Source organism: Durio zibethinus, chromosome 19 (genome assembly GCF_047325235.1).
Source record: "Durio zibethinus cultivar Kanyao isolate XHJ-2024 chromosome 19, ASM4732523v1, whole genome shotgun sequence".
In the NCBI taxonomy this organism is placed as follows: domain Eukaryota; kingdom Viridiplantae; phylum Streptophyta; class Magnoliopsida; order Malvales; family Malvaceae; genus Durio; species Durio zibethinus.
The window spans coordinates 16702890-16722572 of NC_143180.1; the positions used below are offsets into that span (position 1 = coordinate 16702890).

Sequence of the window (19683 nt, forward strand, 5' to 3'; positions counted from 1 at the left end):
TTACTAAAGATAAAATAAGCTGATTTGATCATTGGATAAATTGACTTGATACCAAGATAGGCATTTTAAGCTTATAGGTTTGAAAGAGTTTATACGTAAAATATTCTTTTTAATTAAGTAAATATAAAGGTATGAAGTAGAAGAGTAAATTAAAAATTAAAGAAAAAAAGATAAAATAAAATAATTGATAACCAATATTTACAAAATTTATTATTTTGACCACCTAATTTTTCATAAATTTTTATTTTTACCATCCAACTTTGAAAATTCATAATGTGATCAACAATATTTGTAAAATTTATTTATATATTTGTCTTTAGTATCAATATGTCATTATCAACGTAGTATTACAACGATTTAGTTACCAACTTTTATAAAATTTAATATAATAAATCGTTTTATTAATAGTACCTATATATTAAAGCTATTCATGATCAAGCATATTTGAAAACATGTGTGGTGGCATTAATCATGATTTCAATGTAAATTAAGGCATCAAGTGATATATTTTAGGGTTAGTTTTAATTTTTAAATCATGATTTTTGTGGTTAATTATGTAAAAGCAACTTATCAATTGAGTTGTCCAGTCCTAATTCATTGAAGCTTTTGAAGATCAATCCCTATTGAGTCCTCCCAAGTCTCAACCTTTTTCTTCAAAGTTAAAATCTTCAGTATTTTCCAATCTCTTCTCATCTAAAGAATTTAGCTTTTCAAATCCATTTGACTTGCTTGATAATCTAAACATTTCAGTTGACCAACACCTTCTAGAACTCTAGCAATTAATTTTTTGCTTTGGTACTTTTATTTTCATTTTCATTTTAGTTTTTTTGTTTTTGTTTTTGTTTTAGTTTTATTTTATTTATTTTTTGTTTTAATATAAATTTATTAGTTTATTTATTCATTTGTTTATTTTTTTTATTTATATACATATTTAAACTTTTAGATTAGAAACATGTTTTAATCATTTGTCAACATAAAAAACATATGAGTTAGACAAATAAATTTATATTTTTTATAATTATGTTTAGGGTTAAATATAAAAATAACTCATATACTATATATTTTCTGTCAATTTAGTACATAAAAAAATAAAATTATCAACTTGGTACTCGAACTTTCATTACTTTAGACTAACACCATTAGTCAAGTTGTTAATGTGGCAAGAATACCCAATAAAATGCTAACACATGTTAAAAAGTCTTGTTAACACCATGTTATCAATTGTTGCATTAACATTAATAGAAATTTTCAAAAAAAAAAATTTAAAAATTCAAAAAACTTACTAAAAATTTTTTTAAAAATCTAAAATTTTTTAAAAATTTATAAAATATAAAAAAATATATAATTTTATTAGAAATAAAAAAATTAAAAAAATTTTAAAACTTAAAAACCTAAAAAAAAACTAAAATTTTCAAAAAATGAAAATAACTGAAAAATAAAATTTTTTAAAATTTTAAAAAAAAACTTAAAAAATTTAAAATAAAAAATGTAAAATTTTTTAAAAAATTTAAAAATTTCCTAAAAATTTTAAATTTTAGGACAATTCTTTAAAGCAAGATTAATCTTACATTTCTCAAAGGTTTCAATGCACTTTGGTTCATTCAAAATCCCTTTCTTTAATTCTTTTTGGTACAATTATGCATAAAATTGTACGAGTTACTTTCAAGGTTTCAATCATGCTCTAGACTACCCTTTCAGATTTTCTTAGTTTTTTTCTTTTTTTTTTCCTTATTATTCCACCATGCACTTAAGATATCAAAATTCATCCAAAACCAAATAATGATAATGATTTTTAAAGAAAAATTCTTCAATTTATATATTAACTTTTGATCAAAATGAAATTTTAAAGAAAAAGTTCAAATGGTTTTTATGCCCATAAATGTTCAAAAATAAAATTTGATATTTTAAGCACCACAATTCTTTGAAACTTGCATGTAATACTTGTGAAAATTTTAAACCATTGCAAGTTATCTAGTTATTTTTGTTTGAAGAAGTTTAAATCATTGAATTTAAGATATTCAAATTCATTTGCATTTAAAAACTTGCTAAAATAAAATTTCATATTTTAAGACTTGACTCTAGCAAAAATCATTTTCAAAGCAAAACATAAAGTCTCAAAATCATTAAGCTTTAAGTACTCCCCCTAAGTTTGTGTATAAATATAAAAATAATTTAGCATACAATTAATCACATCAAACGTCAATAACAATTTCACAAAGCATGCATGATATCATTAATATCCAACATTCATATGCATAATCCTACATAAGCACAAGTTTTTAAGAATGTCAATATCACAAATACTATTAAAATATCAAAATCATTTATGCAAGCCCAATATTTAGAACATCCTCATGTGATCCCCAAATTCATTAAAGCATTCATGAATTCTCTTAAAAATGTATCTCAAGCACATAAGTATTAAACATAATATCAATAAGCATGTGGAATATAATAAAATCATACATTCAAGAAAAAAATGCATACTTAATTCTAGCTTACATACATCAAATAAAATTGGTATATTCAAGATATATCAATAAAGTATATACCAATATCCATTAAGCACTCGATGTTCAACAAAAATAGGCAACCAATTTCATATTCGCTTAAAATAAAAGTTTAGAGGTTACCCATCTCCATTGTGTGCCTAGAGTATTCAATTTTTAATCTCACATTGTAGCTCCTTGCTCTAGCACACCTACAAGAGACAATCTCATTTGATTTTTTGTATTGAAATTGGTTTTAGGTCATTGAGAGTTAGTCACCAAGTCTTTTGTTCCTTTAGAAACCCATACTTGTTTAATTCTAAATGAAGCTTTTCTTTTAACAAGATAAGTAGGTGAAGTATGACCATGAAAATGACAAAATTTGCATATAATCATTTAGCATTTAAATTATTGACACTTTTATGTTTTTCATTCGTCAACTTATCAAATTTCTTTTTCAAATCAAAATTTTCTTTTTCTAAAAGTTCATTTCTACTTTGATAGGCTTTCAAATTCATTTTCAATTTTTCATTTTGTTTCTCCAAATCATTATTTGTATTCATTAAAAATTCATTTCCAACTTTTAATTTTGAAATCATTTTCTTATGTTTCAACTACATATTTTCAAACTCTATTACTAAATCATTGTAAGCATTTTGTAACTCATTAGAAGTATAAGAGTTTGAATCACAAGAGTTAAAGGTTACCTCTAGTTCTTCAAGTTACCTATGGTTCTTCAATAGCCATGAGACATAATACATGTTGGTTGAAAATTTATTTTCATGTAGCTTATCCAACTTTCTCTATATCGTATTTGAAGTGGAGCAATTTGAGATCAAGTTGAAGTTGTAGGAGTTAAAACCTCCATAAAGTAAGCACTTGACCTTTGTATCATCCATTGTTTGCCTCAAATAGTTTGCATCATTTGAACAAGTTCCAAGCCTTCTTTCTATCATTAACAAAGCTCTAAAATTTTGTGACATGATGAACATTTTCATTATCATTTTTCATTCACAAAATTCAAATTTTTTGATCATGAGAGCTTTGAAGACTTTTTCACTATCTTGGAACCTAAATTGAGCCATAGGATCTTAACTCGATGTGGTTAAACATACAAAAAAAGACCAAAGCTCTGATACCAATTGTTAGCTTTTTAGGTGAGATGGTGATCCAAGAGAGGGTGAATTGAATTTCTCTAAGTTCTTCCCAAACAATGATTTCAAAACAATTAAATGAAAAATTAAAATCAATATCAAAATATGATGCAAATGACAACAATTGATAAATCTACAAGTATATATAATCAACAATGAAAATAAAAAGATAAGGATAGAGAAATCAAATACAAAGATTTATGGAGATTTGATCTTTCTCCACAAGGTACCTACGTCTTCTCCTTTTTATTGTTCACACCAAGACTTTAATCCACTAATCTTGAGTTAAAAATACAACCCTATCTTTTTCTCTCTAAGGCTTAAGATAAAAATTTTTACCTTTTGTAGTATTTTAGCCAATCTCACTATAAAGTTCTCAAGAGGATACCTCAACTCTTGTTCTCTTTCACATTTGTATATCAAAAGTTTTTTTTGCAAACAATAGAAAAAACTCTCTAAGCTAAGTGTTTGCTAAGTTTAAGTACAAGAAAATAATGAATGAACAAAAAAAAATTATTTGGATACAATAAATACAAAGATATAGACTTTAAAGCTTTAAAACTTTTAATTTCTTTAAGAGAATGAATATATAGCTTATTTGATCTTGCTCTCTTGATTCATCAACTTTCTTGGTGTGTTGAAGTGCCTAATTTATAGAAAAATTAAAGAACTAGCTGTTGGGGATGGTTTGAAAGAAGAAATGTCTGTTGAAAGCTTGAAAAAACTAGCCATTAGATTGTTTCTAGGCATAAAGGATCGATCCCTTTTTTAGGTGCTCCATCCCTAGACTGGGTGATAGATTCCTTTTAAAATCCCGAAGCAAAATTTCATTCTGGATAAAAAAATCAATCGATCCCTTTTTAAGGGGATCGATCCTATCTAGCAGGGTGGTTGTCTCTTGTTTTACAATCTACTCACTAATTTGATCATATCTTGAGTTATACAAATCCAAATCAAAAACCATTTAAAGATTTAGAAACTAGACTTAAAGGGCTTTCTATCCATAAGAAATTTATCACCTAATTCATTGTATACAAATTATAGTGAATTTTCAAATCTACCCCTTGTTTAGTTTTTAGATAACTGTAAAGTATCTAGTAAAAATTCAAAATCTTTTCTTAGAAAATTTGGATTTTGATTTTATTTCATGCATTAGAAAGTAGACTCAAAAAACTTTCCAACAATATAAAATTCAAGTATTAAAACTTTATGAATTAATACAGAGAAATAAAACAAGTTCAATGTTGGAAAACTTTGTTCTTGTAAAATAACTTTCTTAAATTAATCTATTTCTCAAAATCAATATTATCAAAATTATATTGAGTCCGAAATAAATAAATTCACTTTAAAAACAATAATTGAACTTTCATTTAAGCTCAAATAAATAATGTTTAAAGATAGTTTTGATTTGAGAAATAAGAAAACATAAAGAAAAGTTTGTTTAAACTTTGAAAATCATTATTTATTTAGTACCAAAATATAAAACTTAAGAACATATACTAAAAAAATATTTTTCAAAATCTTGATTAAGTTTATTTAGCTTAATATTTTGTCATTTGAAAATAAAAATCAATTCAAGACTAACAAAAGCTGTTACAGGGAAGCTAGGTTTTGGTTCGGAATGGATTTCATTGGCAATGCATTGTGTGAGTACTGTTAACTAAGTTTAATCATCAATAGGGAGGTGACTAATTCATTCAAGCTGGCACAGGACTGCGATAAGGTGACCCGTTACCACCTTACATATTCCTTATATGTATGGAGGGATTATCATCACTTCTAGCAAAGGCCCATTTGGAAGGTGGCATGAGGGGTGTTCATGCTAGTGTTGCCGGACCAAGGATCACTCATCTTTTCTTCACCAATGACAGCCTTTTGTTTATTAAAGCAAATCGGGTTGAGGGCGAGAAGGTGAAAGGCTTGTTAAAGGTGTATGATAAGTTAGGCCTTTTCTTTAGCAAGAATACCAACATACACCAACAACAGATAGTGACGGATATTTTTGGCATATAAGTCATGAGCAGTCCAGAAAAATACTTGGGGTCTTCCAATGATTGTAGGGAGAAGGAAAAAGATGGACTTTAGAGAGATTATAGATAAAATGCGAAAGAAGGTGCGAAACTAGAGGATTTCAACTGACGGCAAAGAGGTGTTCATCAAATCAGTATTACAATCCATGTCAACCCACGCCATGTCTTGCTTTTACTTGTCTAAAGGATTGTGTCACGATTTAAATATGGTAATAACCAAATATTGATAGGGTCGAGACACCAATGGCAAAGGGATTCATTGGCTAATTTGGAAGAAGCTGTGTAGTAGCAAAAATGATGGAGGCATGGGGTTCAAGGAAATGGACTCTTTCAACCGGGCATTGCTTGCCAAGCAAAGTTGGAGAATGGTGAAAAACACATCCTCTCTAGTATATAAAGTTCTAAAAAAGAGGTATTTTTCTAAATCCACCTTTATGGATGCTGAATTGGTAGATGCCTATCTTATATTTGGAAGAGCTTATGCATAGGGCGTGAGTGTCTGAGGAAAGCTATAAGATGGAAGGTGGGATCGAGGGATGAAATAAAGATTTGGGAGGACTTGTGGATACCAAGGGAGAGTGCTTTTTTTCCTCGATCGAGAGACAATATGGTACCTGGAGTGGGTTGGTCAAAGAGCTCTTTAATGATACCACTCAACAATGGGATGAAAGAAGGTTAGAAGGGATGTTCTGCAAAGAAACAATAGAGGACATTTTAACTATCCCGTTGAGTAGTATTGAAGCAAAAAATGAAATGGTATGGCACTACAGTAAGGATGAAAATTACACGGTCAGAAGCGATTATAAACTCTTACTCTCAAGTGCAGCTAAAACCAAAACAGAGCAGAAACCGGGAGATGATAGGGAGGAAGCACAGATAGTAGGGCTTTAGAGAAGGATATGGAGGACCAATCTACCGAGCAAAATCAAAGTTTTTGAGTTTTTCCTAGCACTGAGATAAAACAAAATCTTTATTCTTTAATAGGAGTACTTTTAATTTTATTTACCTAAATAGGGTAATTCATGCCACATCATCATTTTTTTCATCTATAAACAACAGTTTTTTCCTTGTTGCTCGACTCCCCCTTCTATTGCCCTGTTATCCTTGGTTATCACGTTTAATTCCATCACTGTTTGTCTCATCTTTAAACTAGGGTGTCCCATCTTTATCATTGTCACCATGACTTACATTCCTTGTTGCACGATACCCTTTTTTTCAGAATGGTTTCTGCATCCCTCTTTGTCTCTCTTTTTTTTTTTTTTGGTTTTACTATGAAGTATTATATGAAGGAAAATAAAAATGTGAGATAGACAGAATGGTTTCTGCATACCTCATCTCAGTCATAGTTTTCATCGCTGCGAGCATAAAAAGAACATCATCAGTAGCGAGCTCAAAAAAAATACAAGCAAAAGACACCATAAATCTGCTAATGTTACGTATTTGGATCCAAAGATAACCTCAGGACAGTTATACTGCGCCTGATCTAAATATCATTTGTAAATTGTTTGTACGTCCAGCAAGCATTACCAAAATCAACCAATTTACACTTGAGATGAACTTCTGCTAGCAGTTTTTTCTTTGTTGCACGACTCCCCCTTCTATTGCGCTGTTTTCCTTAATTACCATTGTTAATTTCATTACTCTTTGTCTCATCTTTAATCACAGAACTCTTTGATTGTTTTTCACCATAAACTTATTCGATTTTGCATTAGTATTAGTGTCCTCTGTACCACCAGAAGCACGTGACAGAAGCTGGGCAGCGATGAATAAATCCAGTTTACCGTTGTTTCAGATCCTTCCTCCAGATTTCTCTTGATGAAGCTTGGTTTGGTTTGGTTTGATTGCACAGATAATACTTTAATAAAGATGGAAATCAAACACCTTGGATGGAGTGGGACACTTTTTTTGGAAGTTCGTTGAAAAGAACAAGAATGATGATGTGGCATGAAGCATTCCATTTAGGTAAATAAGATTAAAAATACACTTGTTAGGGAATAAAGATTTTATTTTCCCTTGGTATAGGAAAGCCTCCAAAGTTTTTGGATGGCAGGTTAGTCACGGGATTCTACCGATTTACACAAGATTGGCGGAAAGGAAAATTATAAATACAGGTACTTGCCCAAGGTGTGAACAAGATGAATAGACTGTAGTGCATGCAATTGTATACTGTTGCTGCATAAGTTTGGAAAGAGGCTCGACTGAATATATATGTAAAGGGTACCCAATGGCAACATGGAAAGGAGTGGTTGACCTAAATTATTACAAGGGTAAGCACAGAAAAGCTAGAGTGAATTATGGTCATTGTATGGGCAATATCATATTCCTTAGAAATGAAGCTATTATTAATAGCATCCATAAGATGTATCAAAGCACAGTGGCTTTCACCCAATGTTATGTAGTTGACTATGAAGAGGCTCAAGATAAACAGTTGACTGTAACCCAACAAAAGCAGGTGAAATAGAAGGCACCAAGGGAGAATGTCATAAAGTTGAATTTTGATAATGCTCTGGACATAAGAAACAGAAGGGGTGGAATCAAGTTAGTAGCTAGAAACTGAAAGGGAGAAATGATGGGGGCTGCGTGCAGGATTGCAAAAGGGTGTAGGCATGCGGGGATGGTAGAAGCACTAGCTGCGGCAACGGCTACCAAGTTTGCTAAAGAAATGAGTTTCCAAAGAATTGAGCTTGAAAGAGATACGTCGACTGTCATAAATGAAATACTACAGAAGGAGGGGAGCCTACTTTTTGAAGGTACTATTATTGATGAAGTGAAGTTTCATCTAAGCACCTTGATGGGATACTTTTGTCAGCATGTACGGTGTGAAGCAAACATAGTTGCTCATGCATTAGCGAAAACGGCTACGGGATACGAAGGGGATGTGTTTTGGGTAGAGGAGATCCAAGATGATATTTATGTGCTTGTTGATAGTGACAAGCTCTCTAATCAATAATGAAAGTTAGAATCTTTTCCTTTAAAAAAAAAAAACACAGTAAACTATTGAACTCCTTTTATGCTTAGACATGAACTAAACCTGTTACTTTGTTTCTTGAAAACAAATTGCTTGATTTTTCCTTTCTTTTCACTAGTACTCACCATTTTTCTTTCAGCTGAGGTGATTCTCAATATTATACTTCCATTACAGTTATATATGGCTACGATAATTTTCTTCATCTCCATCCTTGCAGCAAGCTTCAACCCATAATTTATACTGAATTTCATAACATTTAATGCCTAGTAACCAATTTAAGCTTCTAATGAATATAATATACATTTTAAATTACATAAACAAAGGAAGCACTAATACTAATCTTTTTTTAGGCTAAATACACATTTGGTTTCTTAATTTTTAGAGAATTTTTGTTTTAATCACTTAACTTTGAAAATTTATGATTTAATTATCTAATTTTTTTCAATACCTAAAATTTATTATTTTTAAAAATTATACGATCATATCAATAATATTATATATCATGTCAAATGATATGATCATGTCACGTGACAAATGTCACCAAACATTGAAAATTTTGGAAGTCATTTAATAAGGCATTAGGCCTTTTTTTTAAGTTTTTAATCTACTCTTAAATCTCTTACTTTACTATTTATCTGACTAAAAAAAATATTACAAATATAAATTCTCTCAAATTTGTAACATTCTATCGTCAACTCTAATAACATATCAATTAATCTAAGATTCAATCAGCTACCATTAACTTTTAATTAATAAATGATCAATATATTAAATTTCATAAATATTAGTAATCAAATTTTAACTCTTAATGGGCCTCATTGATAATGTGTAGATCATAATTTACAATCTTATGACATTTGGCACGTAAGTATTGGTTGATGATCTCATTTTTTTTATAAGGATGTTAAATTTTATATAAAATATCTAATGAAATGAAATTATTTAATTTTGAATTTTATTTTTATAAATATCAATGTGACAAAGGGATGTAATTTAAAAAGCAAATAAGTATTTAATCCCTTTTTGAAGACACATGCATTAATTGCTTATAATTTACGTGTAGACAATGCAAATAAAGAATCATGATTGTTTGAAACTTTAACTTCTCATTTCAAATTTCTAGAAAACAAAAATAAAATTTTTCAAAATATTTAAATTAATTGATTTAAACAGCCATTTTTAATAAACTATATCTAATAATTTTAAATTTTAAATTTTAGCACTCATAATTTTCTTTCTATATTTTTAAGTTATGATTTCTTTTATACCAAAAAATTAAAGTTTATTGCATAGCTTAAAATCAAATAAATCAATTGATTTTTTAGTTTCGAACCGATTTCAAGTAGTTTAATTTTTTGATAAAGGTATCACCAAATCCTACAAGTCATATAAAGCATATATATATATATATATATATATATATTTTAGTTTCGAATCGATTTCAAGTAACTTAATTTTTTCTAAAGGTATCACCAAATTCTGCAAGTCATATAAAGCATATAAAGCATATATATATATATATATATATATATATATGTGTGTGTGTGTGTGTGAAAGCCAAAGAAAAGGAATTACGTCTTGAAGAAATTATGCCGAAGGACAAATTCCAAAGGACAAAAATAAAAACGTCACAAAACCAAGAGAAGCAAAAAAGAATTGCTTAACGTAGTTGACAATCCAATCTCAAAAGTTACTAAATATATAGGCTTAAAATTTTGTCAACACCTACATTCCAAACATATTATTACACATATTTTTGAAACACAAAAATCAAAACAAGAAATAGTAAGAAATTTGGATACGAGCATGAGGCCAAGAAGTACTGGGATTTCCGGAGCTGACCGTCCACAACAGCAACCTGCTCAGACTTTCAAACCCAAATCAGAATGGAAGCATGAAGAAGCAGCAAGTTTTTTATTTGTTTATCTTCCTGGTATTTTTATTTTCTCTCTTTCATTGCATCATTTTTGTTTTTTTTGTTATATGTTATTAAATTCGTTTATGCGTCTTTTATGAGAATGGTTTGTGTAGGATCATCTCAAGTTTTACTACGTATAAAGAAGTCTAAGGTTTATTCTCTTTAAAAGTATTAAGATCAAAGGTTTGAATTCCCGTTCTAGATCTCTTGTAAGAATAATAACAGATCATACCGGATTTAATTTGATTATTTTGATTAATGCGTAATAATTTATATTTTTAATAAACAATTTAAATTCAATCTAAATTTTTTTTAAATTAAAATTTTAATTTTTTGTTGTTCCACAAGCACGATGTCCGTTTGTAGTTGATTATTTGGATTTTTACTTTAATGTTTTACAAGTACAACGAAAATTGTTTGTAATGGTATAACTATTTTCGTAAACTTCTGGTAAAACCTATATAAATACAGGATGAGTACTTTGTTTTAGAACAAAAATACTTAATGCGAAATGAATTATCTTTCTACGACCTGTATTATATATTTTATCTATGTTGTTACTACTATTTTAACATGAATTTGACAAACATTCAAATCGAGTTATTTCTCCATTTTTTTTAATACTTGAATTATAATATTTCTTTATGTTTGATAACTTATTAAAAATTTTTCTATCCAAAAATTAACAACCACAACGAAGCCAGGGCATTGTTATAGATATTTGTATAGGAAGATATATATAATTTTTTTTATCAAAACTTTTTAAATGCCAGAGGATCGATATTATTATAATATTAAATGGCGATGCAGGATTTACAATGGACCAATTAACAGTAACACCTGACTATTCCAACCGAACAGTAAAGGTTGAAGGCAGTCGTCGGCTTCCAAATAGCAGATTATTGCCTGTAGACGAAACTGCCAATATTCCTGAAGAATTTGACTTGCCTAAAATGGACATACAATTTGGACGAGGCGTTCTTATGCTTAAATTTCCGAGGAATATTGTTCTCCCTCAACAACAAACTACGGATGAAACAATGGAAGAGGCCCCCAAGCCTCAAGAAACAGTAGTTGACTCGATGACTCGACAGGATGATTGGACTGATCATTCGACCAAAACATCTACGACTGTTCTCCAGAAACAAACCCTAGATACAGCAGTAGTCGTTCCTCCGGTAGCAACTACCGTTGACGAAAAGAGTGCTATTACAGCTTCTAAAAGTGACGAAGAAAAGTTGGTTGAAAGGAAACTCGAGAAAGATGACAATTGGAAACCAGCTAAAGAAAGCCGTGAGAATGTTGTGCAGAATGATTGGGTGAATGAAGAGGGAAGTAAAGAACAAAGCAAGAAATCAACCATGCCTTCAGCAACGGCTGTTGGTAAGGTTGAAGAGAAGAAAAAGGAAAAGAATCTGAAATCGGCCAATGATTCTGCTGATGCAAAAGCAAAGCAATCAGGAAAGGAAAATATAAATGCCAAAGGCATGAAGGAACCGAATGAAGATAGGAAATTGATAATCAATATTGGCGCAGCAGTCCTGATCATAATGGGACTAGGAGTTTCTCTATTTTATACCTTAGGTAATAAACTAGGTATCTAGATCTTTGGAATCAAAATGCACTGTCATACTTCATGTTAACCATGTGGTGCAAGACACTTGGAGCTCTCTATTGCAATACAAGTCATATTTTAGATAGTCGAAAATTATTAATTCACTACTGGTAAAATAAGGTTTTGGCTATCTAAACATTTACCGTTTAATAATTGGTACATGCATGATGAATAGATCTGATATATACAATGACATGATATAAAAATGGTATTAAAAAAATAACAATTTAAAAAGTTTAGCAAAAAATGATATATGAATTCAACGAAAACCAAAAAATATATTTTTTGTTTGACATGTTGACAAGAAATGTAATGCAACAATCTTCATATTTTATATGTGTTAGATACGAAATAAATAAAGATACACAAATGACCAGGCTTAATTGACGGACGATGAAAGTATAACAATCTGTTACCATATATAAGTTGAAATTTAAATCCATACTTGTAAAAAGCCTTTTATAAGATAAAACCATGAAACTTTCGGTTCAAAACAGACAATACCTTACAAGTTGAATGTAAATTTTCACAAATACTATCAGAGCGAAGTGGAACAAAACCTAAATGCTACATCAAAATAACTAAGTACTACATGTGAAAACCACCTCTAAAACCCCAACATCCGATGTGATCTTAATTTTGTGTTTTATATGTTAAAGCCAACTCTAAAATCCAACATCCGATGTGATCTTAGTTCTGTGTTTTATGTGTGTTTTGGGTTGAATTTGACAAAAACATCAAACTTTAATGAGGGGAGCTTTTGACATCCCAATTGAATGCAAATCTTCATAAATGATATCAAAATAAATCCTCAAAATCTCCCGATATCATATTAGAATAAAATAATGCTCCTCTACCTTGATAAAGAACCATGATATTGAGTGACCTCTACTAGAAAAAAGCCTTAAGCTATTAAACTCAACTAATTAAGCAGTTAAACAATAACGAGAAGCCTAGTTAGGGAGGAAAATAGAGACAACACTTCTAATATACATGCTAATGATTGCTTCAAACTTTCAAGACTAACCTAAAATGGTAGTCATAATTCAAAAAACATATCCGAAGACCAAGATGCGCTATTGATAATATGAAAATTTAATCTTCATTATTACTTGATTAATTGACTTTGTTTATTTTAATTAAGCCTCTTTTTTTTTAGAATAAAAAGTAATTTGAGTAATTACACCAAATCCATTAGATATTTTTCTATCATGTATAGAAAGTAAATTACTCATTTGATTAGCTATTTTTTATGCATGAAAATCTCAGATTTTAAGGCTGAAAATATTCAGTCTGCTTATATATTTTCATGCAATTCTAGCATTGTAATAAAAAAAATATAAAAGAATAAAATAAATTTATTCTAGAGATTTCTTCATGGTATCAAAGCACGAACTGAACTTTTAAAATTTTATGCTCGAAGTCGAGCATGGCCAACGGAAAGGAGAGCCCGACGTCAGAGGTTACCTCTAACTTCGAAGCTAGCGTTTTTCAATCACTATAGAACCTTACCACTTTTATTCGAATAGGTTCTTTAGCACAAAAAGGTAATTTTCTAAGTGTCTTGAGTATAAAACTAGAAAAATCAAATTCATGGATTGTTGATTCAAGAGCTTCAAACCATATGATTGAGGCTGCATTTGTATTTAATAAATACAACTCAAATCATAAAAACTTCATAGTTCGAATTGCTAATGGGTTACTTTCAAAAGTAACCGATACAAATTCTATTTTTATTTCCAAAGAGACAACACTTGATTTTTTTTTTATCCCAAATCTAAGTTACAATCTACTCTTTATAAGGAAACTTACAAGAAACCTTAAGTGTATTACTAAATTTCTTTCAAATATGTATGAATTTCAAGATTTAGACTCGAGAAAAATGATTGGCAATGCTAAGATGTGTGCAAAACTCTGTATCCTAAGAGCAATACCTCTTGTGTGACTTTATCCTCTAATAATAATAAAGATGGTACTATCGTGTTGTGGCATTATCGGTTAGCTCATCCAAATTTTTTGTACCTTAAAAGATTGTTTCCCTCATTATTTAATAAAAATCCTAATAACTTTCAGTGTAAAGTCTGTCAGCTATCCAAATATACCCGCATCACATATCCTAATCAGCCTTACAAATTATCTCATCCTTTTTTTAATGATACACAATGACATTTGGGGTCCTTCCAAAGTAAATAAAATTACTGACTCCAGATAGTTTCACATTTATTGATGAGCACACCTAGGTTATTTGGGTATTCCTTATAAAAGAAAAATCAGAAGTGGACCAACTATTCCAAGACTTCAAAAATATTCAAAACCAAAATCCAATTGTTGAGAATCGACAATGGGAGAGAATACTATAATTCAATCATTGGGTCATATCTAATAAAACATGGTATAATTCATCAAAGCTCATGTGTCAATACTCCTCAACAGAATGACGCTGTTGAAAGAAAAAATCAACATTTGTTGGAAGTTGCAAAATCCCTCATGATGGCTGCCCATGTACCAAAACATTTTTGGGGTGAGGCTGTTATTACCACTACATATCTTATAAATAGAATGCCTTCTCGAGTCCTAAAATTTCAAAGCCCTTACCAATCCCTTCTCAGTTCCTATTCTTACCTTAGAATCATCTTGTTTATTCCCATTAAAGTGTTTGAATGCATTGCGTTTATTCTTACCAGCCAACAAAACCAAAGCAAACTAGTCCCAAATCCATAAAAATGCATATTTCTCGGATACTCTCTGAATAAAAAAGGATACAAGTGTTACTTACCAGTAACAAAGAAATTCTACCATTCCATGAATGTTACCTTTTTTGAAAATCAATATTTCCCAAAGCTACCATTTAAGGGGAGAATCCAATCACACAAAAATATTAGCTTTAGGAAGATCCTATTACCGAAGCACCAAACACTTCTCGAACTTCCTTTCACATCCAAAACATCCAACCAGATCCTCCAACTCCCTTTCAAATCCAAAACATCCAACCAAATCCTTTAACTCCCTTTCAAGTCCAAAACATCCAACCAAATCTTTCAAACCCAAAGTCCACACAAGGGAAAACAAATAAAGAATTGATTGTCTATTCAAGAAAACATAAAACTCAAAAGGATCTAAGAGAATGTACACCTTTAAAACAAAACCTAGAATCTAAACCAATTTTAGAGATACTTGAAACCAACACAAGTAACACTCTTACTAAATCTAATTCAATTGAATCTTTTGATAATCTTTATCAACCAATTGCTCTAAGGAAAGGTGAGAGATTACTTACTTAACACCCAATTTGTAATGTGGTTTCTTAAGAAAGTTTATCACCCAATTATCAGGCTTTTGTTATCACATTAAACAATATACAGATTCCCAATAATATTCATGAAACACTCGTGCAACTAAAATGGAATATGGCTGTTTTGGAATAAATCAGGCCCTTAGAAAAGAACAAAACATGGGAGATTTCAGAACTACCCAAAAGAAAAAATCCAATAAGGTGCAAATGGATTTTTACTATCAAGCACAATACAAATGGAAGTATTAACAAATTCAAAGCTCGCCTTGTTGCAAAAGGATTTACTCCATCTTATGATGTTGACTATGATGAGACATTTGCTCTGGTTACTAAATTTAATTCAATCCGGATGTTATTATCATTTGCAACAAATCTAGATTAGCCACTCCACAACAAGGTGTCAAAAATGCATTTCTTAATAGCGACCTAAAAGAAAAAGTTTACATGAAAATCTTTCTAGGATTAAAAATCCCAGACAATTCTGGCAAAGTATGTAAACTTAAAAAATCTTTATATGGTGTCAAACAATCCACACGTGCATAGTTTGATAGATTAACAAAAATGGTAAAGAAATATGGCTTTTCACAATGCCAGACCGATCATACCATGTTTGTCAAATATTCACCTCAAGGAAAAATAGACATTCTTATTGTCTATGTGGAGGATATTATTCTCACTGGAGACTGTGGAAAAAATTAGCAACCTACAGAACCCGCTAGCCAAAGAATTTGAAATCAAAGATTCGAGACACCTCAAATATTTTCCTGGCATAAAGGTAGCTCACTCAATGAATGGCATCTTTGTTTCACAACGTATGTCCTAGACTTATTAAAGGAAACCAGAATGCTTGGATGCAAACTTGCTAACACCCCTATGGACACAATGAAAAAGGTAGGGATAGGAGAAAAAACCAATAGATAACAAATATTAAAAACTTGTAAGGAAACTCATCTAACTCTCTCATACAAGATCAGATATCAGTTTTTCAATTAGCATGATAAGCAGATTCATGAACAACCCAATCAAATAACACTTGAAAGCTACGTATCAAATCTTAAAGTACCTAAAGAAGAGTCTTAACAAAGGGTTACTTTTTAAGAAGACATCATGCCGAAATGTTAAAATTTACACTGATACTAATTAGACTGGATCCGTTACTGACTGAAGATCAACTACTGGTTATTGTACCTATGTATAGGGAAATTTGGTTACTTGGCGAAGGAAGAAGCAATTTGTGGTGATTAGAAGTAAAGTTGAGTTTAGAGCTATATCTCATGGTATATGTGAGGGAATTTGGTTGAAAAGGTTGCTAGGAGAGTTAAAAGTCTCTGTAGAAGAATCCATGATATTCTGCGACAACAAAGCTGCTATAAATATAACAAAGAATCCTATTCATCATGATAGGACCAAACATGTGGAGATTGATCGTCACTTCATCAAAGAAAAGATAAAGAAAAGAATTGTTAGATTAGCTTATATTCCTACATACCTCCAAACTATAGACATACTCACTAAAGCTCTCTCTTTAAACAACTTCAAGAATCTGAGATTCAAGTTACGCATGGTTGATATCTACCACCCAGCTTGAAAAAGAGTGTGAAAATCTAATTTCCATTATTACTTGATTAATTGACTTTGTCTATTTTAGTTAAATATCTTCTTTTTAGAATAAAGAGTGATTTGGGTAATTATACCAAATCCATTAGATATTTTCCTATTATGAGTAGAAAGTAAATTACTCTTTTTATTAGCTATTTTTAATGCATAAAAATCTTGGGTTTTAAGGCTAAGAATATTCCGTCTTTATCTATATATTTTCATGCAATTCTAGAATTGTAATAAGAAAAATATAGAAGAATAAAATAGTTTTATTCTAGATATTTCTTCAGATAACTTCTAAATTGGTTCTTACAATTAATAAGAACTTTCAATAATAACTCAACAACATCATAACAAAACTAAATAACATCATGGTTTCATTCAGTTTCTTAATTCCTTGAAGACAACACCTAGTAAAAATAAAACTATATTCGATATAAAATGATTGCAACCAGATATATCCTAGCGATCTATACAAGCTCAACCTGGTTAACACCACTAAAATATGAACCTGACCTCGACTCAACCCACTCTACCCATTTAAATTTTATTTATTATTAAAATATTAAAAAATATTTTTATATCAAATGAAATAAAAGGACTAAAATGCAAAAACTTAATCACTATCATATGAATCAATTTAACTTTGCTTCTTTTTCTTATTTTTCAATCTGAATGAATGAACCAATCTAACTTGAGAATGAAAATAAAGTAAATAAATCCATCCAAGGCAAATCTTAAAGAGAACAGTGCATTCAATTACCATATACAAGATTCAACCAGTCATCTTCCTAAAGATAAACAAGTTTCTAAAACATTAACAACATCAGCAAAGGAGCAAAACAGGTATGAACTTCGAATCAAAATGACATTTCACATATGATGTTGTAATAAAAGTAGTAGAACTTTCACTCTTTTCAGTACAGGAGAGAATTCTTACCCGTTCAAAAATGGGAGTGTAGTCAAGATTGATAACAGATTCTGACGTCTATCGCATCTACATGAGCACCTTAATTGATAAATTCCATAAATATTGCCCTTAAAAGCTTATTTAAAAAAATTTACAAACAATGTTTTACAGATGCCCAAAAGTTAGAGACAGATGTTTGAAGAATTGGTCATTTATTAGAATATCAAGACCATTTCAAACTAGTATTTTGTATACGAGGATGAAAAATCAGTGCCTCACCTATCTCATCTACTCTCCAAGGCTGAAGAATCGCAGACCTTGAGCCTTCCCATTTGCTAAAGCAAAGACACAATAATTCAACCAAAGTAATTTAATTTCAAGACTGTGCCACACCATCATGTTGTATATACATATACGAGAGAAAGAATATCTAAGAATAGAAGACTATTTGAGATAGACCCAGCTATTTGAAACACGGTCCAATGATGCAACATGAAAACGATACAAAAAAATATAAAAAGATGACATCGTTTAAAATTTTAGCAAAAACCATATATGGGTTTAACAAAAACAAAATATATATATTTCGTATTTTACATGTCAACATGAATTGTGACACTTAATTTTCGTATAAAACATGACACATACACAAATTACCAATGTTTTACACAACACAACTATTCAAATTGTCAGATCTAATTTGAGAACAAGGAGTTACCAATCAAAGTTAGATTCTCTTTCAATACTATCCATTTGTAAGTACACTGCCTCTTCCCTACCCCCACCCTCACTAAGATCTTTTTAAATGAATAGTTACTGTACTTTCTGGCCTTTCCATGATCATCAGGTTTTATTTCCTAAAAAAGAGAAGACCCCTTTTGTAATACCCAATAATATATGAGATCAAAACAAACAGGGCTCAGCAATGTATTCATGAATGTTCAAATATTACTACATCTTACATTCATGTAAATCCAGAGGAGTAACAACTAGTTCCCCCTGAATTGGGGTAAAATAATTCTTATTTTGATTCTTTGCCACCTTGAGAAAATATTAGAACAAAATAGAACCTAACCAGGATAGACACCCTTTTGGCAATGAATCATACAACGATGTCACAATGACAAATTTTATCTAAAATATTCTGAAACAAAGCCCCACCCAAAGAAAATAACTGGATAATGTAGGTGCACATTCACATTACCCAGTCTTATATTCATATCATTCCGATGTTCACAGCTTAAAGGCATAAATGAGTCAAATTTAATATGGTATCAGGTAATGATGAAGAAAATTCAAATAGCAATTATTTACATGATATTTAAATATCATCATTTTTCCAAGAGATTTCCAAATGTAAGTTTTTAAGTAAAATTTGGGCTGTAAAGTTGTGAGTTCCCAACATTATGATCACCTTTTTTATTTTTTTCCAAAACTTGTTTTCTGTTTGACTTTTTCGAGAGAAAATATTTTTCCAAAATACCTTAAAAAAATCCACACATCACGCTAATCTTGGGATGAAGTGGATATGACCTATTTAAAGTTACTAAATGTCCAGACTGGTTGTTAAAAGTTATCTATACCAAACATGTGACAAGACAAATAGCCACCTCCATGTATGCTTGTGATTAAGATATTCAATTGACTCTTTACCCTGACCGTGTCTAATATCACCTAAAACAAGAGTTATCCTTGCTCTGTGCAGAAT

General features: G+C 30.3%; 1 protein-coding gene across 1 annotated transcript; it reads left to right on the forward strand.

The window, feature by feature from the left end:
• Nucleotides 1-10349: 10349 nt before the first annotated feature.
• On the forward strand, nucleotides 10350-12267 carry LOC111310425 (uncharacterized). The gene is made up of 2 exons (XM_022909872.2): nucleotides 10350-10574; nucleotides 11370-12267. Exons 1-2 carry the CDS (start codon nucleotides 10448-10450, stop codon nucleotides 12161-12163), a joined length of 921 nt encoding a protein of 306 aa, XP_022765607.2. The 5' UTR covers nucleotides 10350-10447; the 3' UTR covers nucleotides 12164-12267.
• The last annotated feature ends 7416 nt before the right edge of the window (nucleotides 12268-19683 follow it).